Raw genomic sequence first — 13,818 nt, forward strand, 5'->3', positions numbered from 1 at the left:
GGTGCGGCCTCACCAGAGTTTTGTACAGCTGCATCATGACCTCGTGGCTCCGAAACTCGATCCCCCTACTAATAAAAGCTAACACACCATATGCCTTCTTAACAGCCCTATTAACCTGGGACTGTGTGCTTTGTACTGTGTACAAAGGATATAATTGCATTTGAAGCAGTTCAGAGAAGGTTCACTTGACTGATTCCTGGGATGAAGGTGTTATGAGGAAAGGTTGGGCAGGTTGAGCCTGTGTCCATTGAAGTTTAGAAGCATGAGAGGTGATCTTACTGAAACATATAACATCCTGAGGGGACTTGACAGGGTGGATGCTGAGAGGATGTTTCCCCTTATGGGAGATCAGAACTAAATTTAAAAACTGTTTGTTTAAGACTGATGAGAATTTTTTTTTTCTTGGAGGGTTGTTGGTCGATGGAATTCTCTTCCCCAGAGAGCAGTGGAGGTAGGGTCATTAAATTTTTAAGGCTGAGCTAGATAGATTCTTGATTGAACAAGTGAGTCAGAGGTTATAGTGGGTAGGAAAGGAAAGTCGAGTTGAGGCCACAATCAGATCAGCCATGATTTTATCAAATGGGAGAGCGGGCTGAATGGCCTACTCCTAATTTGTATTTTTAAAATCTGTTTGTGGGTGTCGCTGGCTAGGCAGCATTTATTGCCCATCCCTAATTGCCCTTGAACTGAGTGGCTTGCTAGGCCATTTCAAAGGGCATTTAAGAGTCAACCACATGTAGGCCAGACCAGGTATGGACATCACATTTCCTTGCCTAAAGGACATTCGTGAACCAGATGGGCTTTTACAACAGTTGACAATGGTTTCACGGTCACCATTTGACGAGCTTTTAATTGCAGATTTATTAGTTGAATGGTGGGATTTGAACCCGTGTCCCCAGAGCATTAGCCTGGGCTCTGGATTACTAGTCCAGTGACATTGCCACTACACCACTGCCTCTCCTCAATGTTGGTATGTACCTGAAGGAGCAGATGGATCCTTGGATTAACACCTCATCTGAACGAAGACTCTCACTTTTTATTCTGTTTTTCAAGGATGAACCAATTTTCTTCTTACCATCCTGACTTGGGGAACTATATCACTGTTCCTTCATTGGGTCAAAATCCTGGAACTCCTTAACAGGACTGTAGTTGTACCTATCCCACGTGGACCACAGTGGTTCAAGAGGCATCTCACCACCACCTTCTCATGGGCAATTAGGGATGGGCAACAAATGCTGGCCTGGTCAGCAACGCCAACATCCCCAAAAACGAGTTTTAAAAAAAAAAATTTGGATATAAATGTAGGGGGCATGATCAAGAAGTTTGCAGACGACACAAAGATTGGTTGTGTGGTAGATAGTGAGGAGGATAGCTGTACGCTGCAGGAAGATATTGATGGTCTGGTCAGATGGGCAGAAAAGTGGCAAATGGAATTCAACCTGTAGAAATGTGAGGTGATGTATTTGGGGAGGTCAAACAAGGCAAAGGAATACAAGATTAATGGGAAAATACAGAGAAATGTAGAGGAAGTCAGAGACCTTGGAGTGAATGTCCACAAATCCCTGAAGGTAGCAGGACAAGTCGATAAGGTGGTTAAGAAGGCGTATGGAATCCTTTCCTTTATTAGCTGAGGTATAGAATACAAGAGCAGGAAGGTTATGCTGGAACTGTATAACTCATTAGTTAGGCCACAACTTGAGTATTGTGTGCAGTTCTGGTCACCTCATTACAGAAAGGATGTAATTGCACTAGAGGGGGTACAGAGGACATTTACAAGGATATTGCTGAGACTGGAAAAATGCAACTACGAGGAAAGATTGGATAGGCTGGGGTTGTTCTCCTTGGAACAGAGAAGGCTGAGGGGAGATCTGATTGAGATGTACAAAATTTTGAGGGGCCTGGATAGAGTGGAGGTGAAGGGCCTATTTACCTTAGCAGAGAGGTCAGTGATGAGGGGGCTTAGATTTAAAGTGATTGGTAGTAAGATGAGAGGGGAGATGAATTTTTTTCACCCGGAGGGGGTGGTCTGGAACTCACTGCCTGAAAAGGTAGTTGAGGCAGAAACCCTCAACTCATTCAAAAGGAGTCTGGATATGTATCTCAACTGCCATAATCTGCAGGCTACGGACCAAATGCTGGAAGGTGGGATTAGACTGGATGGATTGTTTTTAGGCCAGCACAGACATAATGGGCCAAGTGGCCTCTTTCTGTGTTGTAAACGTTCTATGATTCTATTCTATGTCAAGGAATCCTTACCATATGTTTACTGAAATCTGTTAACAGAGGGCAATGATTCTTGGAAAAGATATTTTTCCTGGTATTATTCCTAATTTGTAATCGCATCCCCTAATTCTCCCATGATTTCATCCAAAACTCTGCTGCCTATATCCTAACTTGCATCATTTCTGTGCTCGCTGATCTACATTGGCTCCCAGTCCAGAAACACCTTGATTTTAAAGTTCTCATCCTTATTTTCAAATCCCTCATATCCTTGACCCTTCCTCTGTCTGTAACCTCCTTCAGCCCTACAAGTCTCACATCTCTCTGCTCCTCCAATTCCAACCTCTTGTGCAAAGAGCCCAATTCCTGCAGCACAACTTGAGAACATTAATGGAGGGGTGCTATAAAAGGATACCCAATCTTTTTCAGGTCTTGATGCCCTTGCAATGTGTGGGGAGACCAATGTTTGACACTGATATTGTCACATTTGAAGTACAAAGTCTTGTACAATCTAATTTTGGTATTCTTGGGTTTTATGATGCAGTACAATATAAAACTGAGCTCCCCTAATGACCTTGCCATGCTCCTTATGGCACTTCAGTGATTTATTCACCTTGTGATTACTTGGTTCCCTGTCCCCCTTTACCTTTAGTAAATCCCATTCATTGTAAACATGCTGGATTACCTACACTCAGCCTTCTGCCATGGGCACATATGGATTTTGGGCCAATGTGGGAAGACATTTTGAGATTGGGCTGTTTTGTCTGCTTGGCTAAGGGATAGATTTTGATGCAAAGAAACTCAAGAAAGGGGAGACAAACATGCATATTTATTGCATATTCGGGATTAGTTTTATTAAAATACTTATTGCTAATGCTTATGAATGGATAAACACCAGGAGTAAACATAAAGGGAATTAGGCCCATCCATGACCTTTGGTGTATTTTCATTTCCATCGAACATGCCTCCAATCTATTGTCTGTTAAATGGGAGTCAGTCCATTTTCATCTGTACTTCAGCCTGGTTTCCATTTGTTGTATGGGATGGCAATCTATAAATTAACTGAGTGTTCTCTTCACCCATTAGTTCAAGGTTTCCTCTGCTTAGAAGCATGCCCTAGTCATGGTTTGAAACAATTTGGATCTCATTCCCTTTTCCCTTCTCTTAGTATGCTGGAAGATGAGCTTTTGCTAAACCTTTTTAAAATCAGAAACTCCTTCTTTTGAAAGAACATGCTTTAAATCACTTCATAGAACACAGAAGCGATAGATATTCCTCCAGAACTGGTCAGTTCCACAGTTCAACCAGTGAAAATCGATGAGCTAGGTTTGCACTTCTAAATGTTCACTAGGATATTGCAGCGAGTACTAGCAAAATTATTGTTAGACTTACGACCCAGAACAGGCATTTGGATTTTGTGCTGTAAGAGATTTTGTGTGGCATTACCTTTTTAATCATTTTGTTTGCTTTATTTGAATTGTTAAATTTATGGAAGCAATAATGTTTCTGTTCGAACCTTTTTGTCAAATTGCTACTTGGAAAACAGACCTCTTTGAAGCACCTCCTGTTTGGTCTGACAAGCTGATATCCAAACAATCCTGAAAATAAACCTGCCCTCACCACTGGGCAGTCGAAGAGGGTTGCTAAAGTGATTCTGTGATCAGGTGAGATAGCAAGCAAAACAACTTATTTCAGTTGTATGTATGAAGTAAGTGCCAGCTAGCAATTAAAATCCAATGATGAATTTGGTATTTTTCACTGTTTGTTCAAACATATTTTGTTCAGATTCACAAAGAACACATCTGTGCCTTTATGCACTATTCTGCCAGATAGTTTTCCTACATTATGTTGAAGAAGGGTTGTTGTTGTTTGAAGCTGTTGGGGTCAGGGAGAGGGATGGACAGAAGCCATTCTGTGATGTAGTGTGCATATTGGAGGGCTTTGTGTAGGGGGTGGGTGAGAGAGAGAAGATAGAGTAACACCGATTGTAGTACTAAGCCATATTGCCCAGGTGGTCTCAGTTTTGGTATGTGCTCGATTATCTGATCTCAGGCAGGGCAGTTGAGTACGACAGAAGGCTTCATAGTCTCGATTTGAAGAAAAACAACCCAGGTTTCCAATGCCGTTTGCTGCCCATTTGGAAAGCTCAGGTATGCAGATACCTAGTGAGAACAGGCTTGATGCCATCCATGATCAGACTGCCTGCTGGTTACATTGAACTGTTTTGATATAACTTTTCAAAGTTTGGTATATCCATTTTGATTTTATAACAATACCTACAAATATAAGTATTTTTGTCTCTTTAAAGGAGGGATGTTTTTTGGATTGGGGGGGGGTGGTGGATGTGGAAGCGACTTGATTGTGGTCTTGGCTCCATGTTTACTCTAGCCTGCACAAAACAGGATCATCATCTTGTGAAACAAGTCGCCCCTCAGCCTCCTTTGTTCTAAGGAAAGCAACCCTAGTGCGGCACAGTGGCGCAGTAGTTAGCACCGCCGCCTCACAGCTCCAGGAACCCGGGTTCGATTTCGGGTACTGCCTGTGTGGAGTTTGCAAGTTCTCCCTGTGTCTGCGTGGGTTTTCTCCGGGTGCTCCGGTTTCCTCCCACAAGCCAAAAGACTTGCAGGTTGATAGGTAAATTGGCCATTACAAATTATCACTAGTATAGGTAGGTGGTAGGGAAATATAGGGATAGGTGGGGATGTTTGGTAGGAATATGGGATTAGTGTAGGATTAGTATAAATGGGTGGTTGATGTTCGGCACAGACTCGGTGGGCCGAAGGGCCTGTTTCAGTGCTGTATCTCTAATCTAATCTAATCTAATCTTTCCTCAAAGTTGCAACTTTCAAGCCCTAGCAACATTTTTGTAAACCTCCTTTGTACTCTCTCCAGAGCAATTATGTCCTTCCTGTAATGTGGTGACCAGAACTGTACGCAATACTCCAGCTGTAGCCCAACCCGCGTTTTATACAGTTCCAGCATTACATCCCTGCTTTTGAATTCTATACCCCGGCCAATAAAGGAAAGCCTTCCATATGCCTTCTTCACCACTCTATCTACCTGTTCTGTCACCTTCAGGGACCCATGGGCATGCACTCCAAAGTCTCTTGCTTCTTTTACCCCTCTCAATACCGTTTATTGTGTATTCCCTTGCTTTGTTTGCTCTCCCCAAATGCATTACCTCACACTTCTCCAGATTGAATTCCATTTGCCACTTTTCCGCTCATTCAACCAAACTATTGATATCATTCTGGAGTCTACAGCCATCCTCTTCACTATCAACTACACCCCAATTTTTGTCATCAGCAAATTTCCTAATCATGCCTCCCACATTTGTCCAAATCATTAATATATACCACAAACAGCAAGGGACCCATCGCTGAGCCACCGGCTACGCTTGCACATATGAATAAGAGGACCACTCGGATGAGGTACCAGATAGCTGTTGGCACCATGGCGTATTGCGTATAGTTCTGGTCACCACATTGCAGGAATAATATAATTACTCTTGAGAGAGTACAGAGGAGATTTACAAGAATGGTGCCAGGGCTTGAAATTTTCAGCTATGAGGCAAGATTGGATCGGCTAAGGTTGTTTTCCTCAGAACAGAGGAGACTGAGGGGGGACTTAATTAAGGGGCCTAGATAGAATAGACAGTAAGGACCTGTTTCCCCTAGCAGAGAGGTCAGTTACCAGGGGGCACAGATTTAAGGTGATTGGTAGAAGGATTAGAGGGGACATGAGAAACGTTTTCACCCAGAGAGTGGTGGATGTCTGGAATTCACTGCCAGGAATGGTGGTGGAGGCAGAAACCCTCAACTCATTTAAAAGGTACACGCACCTGAAGTGCTGTAACCTGGATGGCTACGGACTCAGTCCTGGTAGGTGGGATTAGATTGGGTGGCTAGTTTTTTCAGACACGATGGGCTGAATGGCCTCCTTCTGTGCTGTAACTTTTCTGTGGTTTCTAACTGCACCGCCTGAGCCAGGTTCAACATCTTCAGGTAAATGAGAGAGATGGGTCGGAAGAAAAGCAAACAAACCTGTACGAGCCTGGAGAGAAAAGTTTAAGGCATGTTTCAATCATATAAAAAAAATTATTGATCGATAATCTGTATACCTGCTGTAAAGCCACGATGAGCAATCTGAGTCAGAAAGGACGGACTATCCTGAAATGGTGTAATATATTTTATTTATGTCTTCACTACCAATGTTTAAAAAAAAAAGGGCTTTACATGTCTTATACAAAATGTTTACATTTTTACAATGATTAAAAATGAAATGCCTGCAAGGAATTGTATTGACATTAACATCAAAGTAAATGAGTTATTACATGGTTTTTACATTAATAGTAAAATCTACTGGAGGATGCTTGCTTTTATTGTTTCACAGGATGTGAGCATCACTGGCAAGGGTAGTATTTGTTGCCCATCCCGAATTGCCCTTGATAACCGAGTGGCTTCCTAGGCCATTTCAAAGGGCAGTTAAGAGTCAACCAGATTGCTGTGGGTCTGGAGTCACATGTAGGTCAGACCAGGTAAGGACGGCAGATTTCCTTCTCTAAAGGAAATTAGTGAACCAGATGGGTTTTTACGACGATCAATAGTTTTGTGGCACCATTACTGAGATTAGGTTTCAATTCCACATTAATTCAATTAATTGAATTTAAAATCCAGCATGGTGGGATTTGAACTTGTGTGCCCAGACCATTAGGCCTCTGGATTACAAGTCCAGTGACATTCCCACTGTGCCATTGTCTCCCCTGATGGCAGGTGTTATAGATTGACTTTAAAATCTGTCCTGCTTTTGTTGCCGCTCTTTTTGCATAAATGTCCAACAGATGTCCCAGTATATTATAACTGATGTACTTTGTCTCATTCACTTTCCTCTTGGGGAACCTGTCTTTTTCCCCTTTGAGGAACAGTTGGTGGATTGCGTTTGAGTTGGGTCGCAGTATTCTGCTGGAAGTTGTGAAGCAGATTGCACGTGCGTAAGTAGCACAAAGGTTGGCTGATGCTGTTGCAGTCACCAAAAGATGCCTTGGAAATTAAGAGGTCTCATGTTGTCCCAGGTGCTGAACTGGTTGCAGTCTAATATCCACCAAAAGGACACAATCATTTCCAGAGGGCACTTTTGGAAATGAAATTCAGCATTGCTCGGAAATAAAGACTCTTGTACGAATATAGTGGAGAACTGGCAGTTTTGCGTGTCTGGTTTTATTGTTATGTTTTATGCTTAATGATGAATCCAAACACATGTTGGAAGAACTCAATGTTTCATCACACACAGTCTTGTAACCCGAAGGTTTTGCCAGGTGAATCCTGCACTGCTCAATGCTGCGCTTGGGAGGAGGCAGTGGTCAGTTATATAAATTGCTGATCTGATTGTGTTATAATTTTCATACGGTTGAACTGTGCTCCAGATGCTCTGAGTGAAAGATCACAGTTCACGACTTCATTGGTTTCATTTTCTGATGCAAATCTGCCCACTTCCTATTTTAAAATCATGTAGTAGCCACCTAAGCTGTCCACTGAAAGGGAAAGAAAAAGGCTCTTACAAAGTCAGATTTATAACTCAACTCTGAGATCACAAAATATTGAGCGTATGTCTGCTGCAGCTTGGATTATGGTGTATTGCATTCAAAGGGCTATTTGAAAGTGCTTTTTACATCTGAAGATTGCAGGTGCTTGGTTCTCCCTCTGTTGCACTCTAGTTCAGTAGCAGTGCCAAAGAACCACAAAAATATGGGGCTGCCAGTTTGCCACTGGGTGATGGATTCAAACGAAAAAGCTCCTTCAGCCTATTTTTATCTCATCCTTTACAGAATACCAAACCCTGCTGCCTTCCCAATCTAGCATCCATCTATAATACCAATCCTACTGTCTTTTCATTTGGTCATTCCTTAAATGAGTCCAGTATCTTGGACTAGCTATTCTTCCTGTCAATCTACTGGTTACATTGAACTGTTTTGATTTAACTTTTCAAAGTTTGGTATATCCATTTTGATTTTATAACAATCCCTACAAATATAAGTATTTTTGTCTCTTTAAAGGAGGGATGTTTTTTGGATGGTCGGGGGGGTGGGGGGAGGGGGTGGTGGTGGATGTGGAAGCGACTTGATTGTGGTCTTGGCTCCATGTTTATTCTAGCCTGCACAAAACAGGATCATCATCTTGTGAAACAGGCTAGACTCAGGGCATGTCTGTGCATCCGGATCCCTCTGAAACAGGGTCTCCAGATAGTGGAACGCAGTTGGCCTATGAGATCGATACCTGACAGAAATATTAAGGACAGGGAAAGATGCAAGGAGGCTACTTTTCCCAGACCAGAACAAAAAATTAATCTATAAGTGCCCTTCAGTGTAAGACACTGATCCTGCAGTTACTGCAGTGCCATCGTTGGCAGTCCCACATGCTGCAGAGGTGTGCTAAAGTAAGTCTATATAAGTGAGTCTAAACCTCCAAATCAAGTTTTAGACTTTTCAGTTGTCAGATACTGAATCTCTATTTCTGTGTTCTAATTGTGCCTCAAATTCAGCTTCAAACTCCCTGCTTCCCTCTTGGAATTATTTCAGCTCCTCTCGTATTTCCTGAAAACTTCTCATATTTTAGAGCCAGTTCTTGCCAATGATAAACATTTTCTTCTTCAGTTGCTAATTAAGTTTTCCCCATTAGTCTCCAAAACATCTGATACCCACCTAAAAATCTATGGGTTCTGATAGAAGAAGTGCATTTGAGGAGAAGCTAAATGAACATGAGAAAAGAAAGAATAGAGGGTTATGCCGATAAGCTTAGGCAAAGAGAGGTGGGAGGAGGCTCACAAAGAGCATGAACCAGTTGGGCTGAATGGCCGGATTCTGTCCTGTAGACTCTGTAATTTGATAGAGTTCAAGTGCTGCTCACAACTGCAATAGAAACACAGCTGTTGAAGGTGCCGGTGGCCATCTCTTCTGGCCCCTTTGTCTCATTTCCCACCTCGTTGCATCCCCGAGCCACAGGGGATGCCAAGACTAATGATGGTGTTTTGAATGCAGTAACTCAGCACACACCAGAGACAACACTGTCTTGCAAAACCACTTTGAAAAGATTAAACTTGAAGAACTATCTTCCCTCAAGTACCCGTTGTGGCTATTCTAATATGCAACCCTGCCTGTGTACCTCTGCAAGTGTGAGGTCGTCTCATTCATAGGATATATACATTAGATCATTTACCTTTCAGTGAGTTAATTATAAAACTGGATTCATCTGGAAGGTTCTGAATCATCTGCAAAACAGAAATAAATTAGAAAAGCGCCTTCCTTCTACACTCTGTTTAAACAAAGAAGTCTCATTCCATACATCCAGACACTCTACATGTGCAGACAGTCTGACCCCATGTAAGCCACTATTCAGTAACTCACCTGGTCCCCAACCAAGATATGAATCCCAGCTGCTCCCTGTCTGTAGATCTGGAGGATCTGGTTTGGTGAGATGCTGAATAGAGCTGCCAACTTGTTGGTTAATTCAGCTTTGGTTAGCTCCTCCAGGTAGATTTCCTTGTAAACTACCAGAAGAAGGGAAGAAGATACAGAGGGTGAGACTCGTTTCTGTTCAATAGGCCCTAATGCGAAAGCTGCCAAACTGGCAATCAACAAAATGTAACCATTTTAACTTGAGACGAATTTGTACCCTTCCAGGAGGAAAGCTAGAGATTCAAATTCTCACTGACGATCAGGGATAATCCCACTAACTCTCAGGGATTATCCCACCACCCCTTTCTGCTCATAGACTAGTTTGAAAACTGCTGTTGCACAGTGTTGCTAATGATGCAGATTTGAATAGTTCTTCCTGACTGTAAGGAACATGTAACATAATGTTTAACCAAAATAAAAAATAATGCCCATGGGGGTGATTTTTTAAATTCCTTTTTGGAAAATAGTACAGTTAGTGCATCTTAAATACTGGATTCCTGTCACTAGAGGGAGTTTGCATCATTTTACAACAATGAAAGGGAGAGCAGCTTCAACATGTCTTCAGCGCTGACGGTTCAGGGAATAGCTCAGCCGTATGGATCCCAGGGTTAATCCGGCCAGGCTGGCATTACAGGCACTACAGATAGGCCAGGATTCTTTCTCCTACTTGGTGGCAACAGACTTGCTAGAATTAAAGCGGGGGGAGACGTTAACTCATGAAAAACCCATCCACTTACACAGAGTTAAAATCAGGTCCAAAATGTGTGGAAGGTAGGGGTGGCAACGCTGGATGTCTGACCCACTTCCACCATTGGTCGTCCAACACGTCCATCCTCTTGGCACACTGCCTTATTGCAGAGGGTGCAGAAAAGATTTATGAGATGGTTCTGGGGAAAGACTTCAGTTATGAGGGTAGAGTGGCAAAGCTGGGGCTGTTTTCTTCAGCGAAGAGAAGGTTGAGAGGAGATTTGATAGAGCTGTTGTCTGGACAGAGTAGTTAGAAAGAAACTGTCCCCATTGGCAGAGGGGTTGAGAACCAGAGGACACCAAATTAAGGTGATTGGCAAAAGAAGCAACGGCGAGATGAGGAAAAACTATTTTATGCAGCAAGTGGTTGGGATCTGGAATAAACTGGCTGAGACTGCGGTGGAGGCAGATTCAATTGTGGCTTTCAAAGGAGAATTGGAGAATTATCTTAAGAGAAAAATATGCAGGGCTGTGGGGAAAAGGCAGGGGAGTGTGACTAGCTAAGTAACTCTTGCAGCGAGCTAGCAAGGACACAATGGGCCAAATGACCTCCTTCTGTGTTGTAACCATTTTATGATTCCTGCATCAATTGGAAAGCAAAAAGACTCTTTACTCAATTGGATAATTCTTGACTGTCCAGCAGCCATTCTTCCCATCTCCAATATCTGTGGACACTTTTGTTTATGACGTATGAAGAAAATGAAAACTCCAACCATTTGCTTTCTCCTGGGATTACTCATGGCAGTGGCCAGGAGATGAATCTTTAATTCCTGGAGACTCCATGGTAATCCTGGAAATCTGGCAACCCCTGTAGAAGGTTGGTGACGATCAGATCAAGTTGGCCTGTGATTATCCCCCACCACCCCCAACAGTCAGACACCCCACCAGTGCTCACTGACCTATTCAGTCACTGTAATTTGGTGGTCCTAGCCATGATGTTTTGGTACTGATGTGGCTACATACCACACATGCCCGTGTCGGGGGAGTCTTGGCAATCCTCCTGCTCCTTTCCTTGTTGTGGTTCCTGACACATATAAATGGTGAGGCGCGGCCGAATGGATCTGTGGACAAAAATGGGAGGATCACAGGATTGTTTTCTGATCATTTCTTCTCCCTCTGCCATTTAAGAAAAATCCCTCGTGATGCCTTTTCTACTCGTGCCTCCGAATGTTGTGGGTTCAAGCTCCACTGCAGACACTTGAGCGCACAATCTAAGCTGACACTCCCATTCCTGTACTGAGGGAGTGCTGCATTGTCGGAGGTGTCTTCTTTCGGATGAGACATTAAACTGAGGCCCTGCCTGCCTTCTCGAGTGCATGTAAAAGATCCCATGGTAGTATTTGAAGGAGAGATGGGAAATTCTCCCCATATGTCCTGGACAATGTTTACTACTCGACCAACAGATTACCTGGTCATCATCACATTGTTCTTTATGGAGTGCGCATATTGGCTGCTGCATTTCCTACATTACAATGGCAACTATATTTCAAAAGTATTTCATTAGCTGTAAAATGCTTTGGGATGTCCTGAGGTCACTACATAAATGTGAATCTCTCCTTTTACCCCTTAGCCTTTCTACCTCTCTCACCTCCTTTAAGACGCTCCTCAAAACCTACCTGTTCCAATATCTCCTTATGTAGCTCAGTGTCAGATTTTGTCTGATGATGCTCCTATTAAGTGCCTTGAAACGTTTTACTAAACTAAAAGTGCAGTTGTCTACCGAATTCACAATTCCACTGCAGTTCCTGTAAAAATTTGGTTTTGTTGAATTTTGAGTTTTAAGCGATTTTAATGCCAGAGAAGGGTACTGTACTTGCAGGTTCATCTTGGCTTCAATGCTTCAAAATCACTTTTACACCAGAAATTAAAACTTGTTTCTGTATTTAAATCTGAACAATGAAAAAAAATCTCTTTAATATCAGATAGTCAACAACGAAGGTTTGGTCAAAATCGATGGCAGTCATGAATTTGCATTGCCTTTAGGGGGCAGCCTTTATCTAAGTATAGGATTGTATTTCTCGTACCATATACTGGACAAACTATAACCTAAGCTGTTCATTCAAAAATTATTGATTCTAAACGGGCATATAATAGTTTATTGTTTGTAAACTGTTGCGACATTTTGGTGAGGCAGTTTATTCTTTAACTTAGAAAATATCAATGTTTTCCTTGACTGCTTTCCTTCAGTATAAAAATAGAAAGAAGAAAATATAAAAATGTCACAGACCCACCAATATACTTTTACTGTAAATCATGTGACAACAGGACATCGTGATAGCTAGACCTGACAGCTGGTGATATTAGTGGCAAATGCTTAAGCCATTTGTAACATTTCCCTGCCCATCTGTTTTAACTTAGGTGTTAACTTTATTATTTTAAATTGGTTAATATCACTGTTAAAATAGTTGAATAAATCGTAGGAAGGTTATCGGAATGGGTTACGGGTCCATCAACTAATAGCTCTCGTCTCCAGGCCACAAAGATTAGAAATGGAATTAGATGCCACCAATCACAGGAAATATTCCCTGTTTTCATCTTTTCTCAATCCTTTAACTTACCTAGAATTTACAGCACAGAAACTGGCCATTTGGCCCAACTACAAGCCTCCTCTCACTCCTCCATCTAATCCTTTCACCCACATGTGTTTATCTAGCTTCTCCTTAAATGTATCTATGCTATTTATCTCAACCACCACCTTCTCAAGGGCAATTAGGGATGGGCAATAAATGCTGTCCTAGGCATTTTTAAAAAATTCCTTGTGCTAGCCAGTTCCACATTCTCACCACTCTCTGGATAAAGAAGTTTCTCCCGAATTCCCTGTTGGATTTATTGGTGGCTATCTAATATTTATGGCCCCTATTTTTGGTCTTCCCCACAAGTGGAAATATCTTCTCTACATCTACCTTTTCATAATGTTAAAGACCTCAACTTGTGCCTTAGGTGTTGTCATTCCACCTGTCAGAACAGAGTTGAAGAGTCATTAATCTCTTCCGAGATTCTGGCTGATGGCGACAGCTTTACCTCAGTCGGAGTGCGTTAAAAAGTCTGATTCCATCTGCTGGCCCGCAGATTTGAATGATGTCATCACGTGACAGTTTAAGCAGATCGGCACCTATGGATTTGAAAGTGGAACAGTCAGCAAGTGTTAAATAATTAGATAAATTAAAGCAAATTAAAATTAAAAGGTGCTGCAAAAAATTGCACACTACACAAATATAGGGCTGATGGGATTGGGGGGGGGGGGGGATGATTTTAGCACAGATTGAGGATTGGTTAATGGACAGAAAACAGAGAGTAGGAATAAACGGGTCATTTTCGGGTTGGCAGTAACTAGTGGGGTACCACAAGGATAAGTACTCAGACCTCAGCTGTTTACAATCTATATTAATGACTTAGAGGAG

At 42.2% G+C, this 13,818-nt stretch overlaps 1 protein-coding gene across 4 annotated transcripts in view; it reads right to left on the bottom strand.

Annotated features, from left to right (window-relative positions):
* Positions 1-6,424: 6,424 nt before the first annotated feature.
* Positions 6,425-13,818, bottom strand: part of LOC137348192 (transcription factor CP2-like) — a 47,878-nt gene continuing 40,484 nt past the window's right edge. For 3 of the 4 annotated variants that reach the window (XM_068013526.1, XM_068013525.1, XM_068013524.1), the window contains 5 exons: positions 13,439-13,529; positions 11,381-11,478; positions 9,620-9,762; positions 9,432-9,483; positions 6,425-7,750 (listed from right to left, as the gene is read on the bottom strand). In XM_068013526.1, the coding sequence (XP_067869627.1) occupies positions 7,713-7,750; positions 9,432-9,483; positions 9,620-9,762; positions 11,381-11,478; positions 13,439-13,529 (422 nt within the window). In that variant the 3' untranslated portion in view covers positions 6,425-7,712. Of the gene's footprint in view, positions 7,751-9,431; positions 9,484-9,619; positions 9,763-11,316; positions 11,479-13,438; positions 13,530-13,818 lie in introns of those variants that run through there. The other variant, XR_010969092.1, reaches the window with a different exon arrangement.

The sequence above is a fragment of the Heterodontus francisci genome, chromosome 33, assembly GCF_036365525.1.
Source record: "Heterodontus francisci isolate sHetFra1 chromosome 33, sHetFra1.hap1, whole genome shotgun sequence".
NCBI classification, from domain to species: domain Eukaryota; kingdom Metazoa; phylum Chordata; class Chondrichthyes; order Heterodontiformes; family Heterodontidae; genus Heterodontus; species Heterodontus francisci.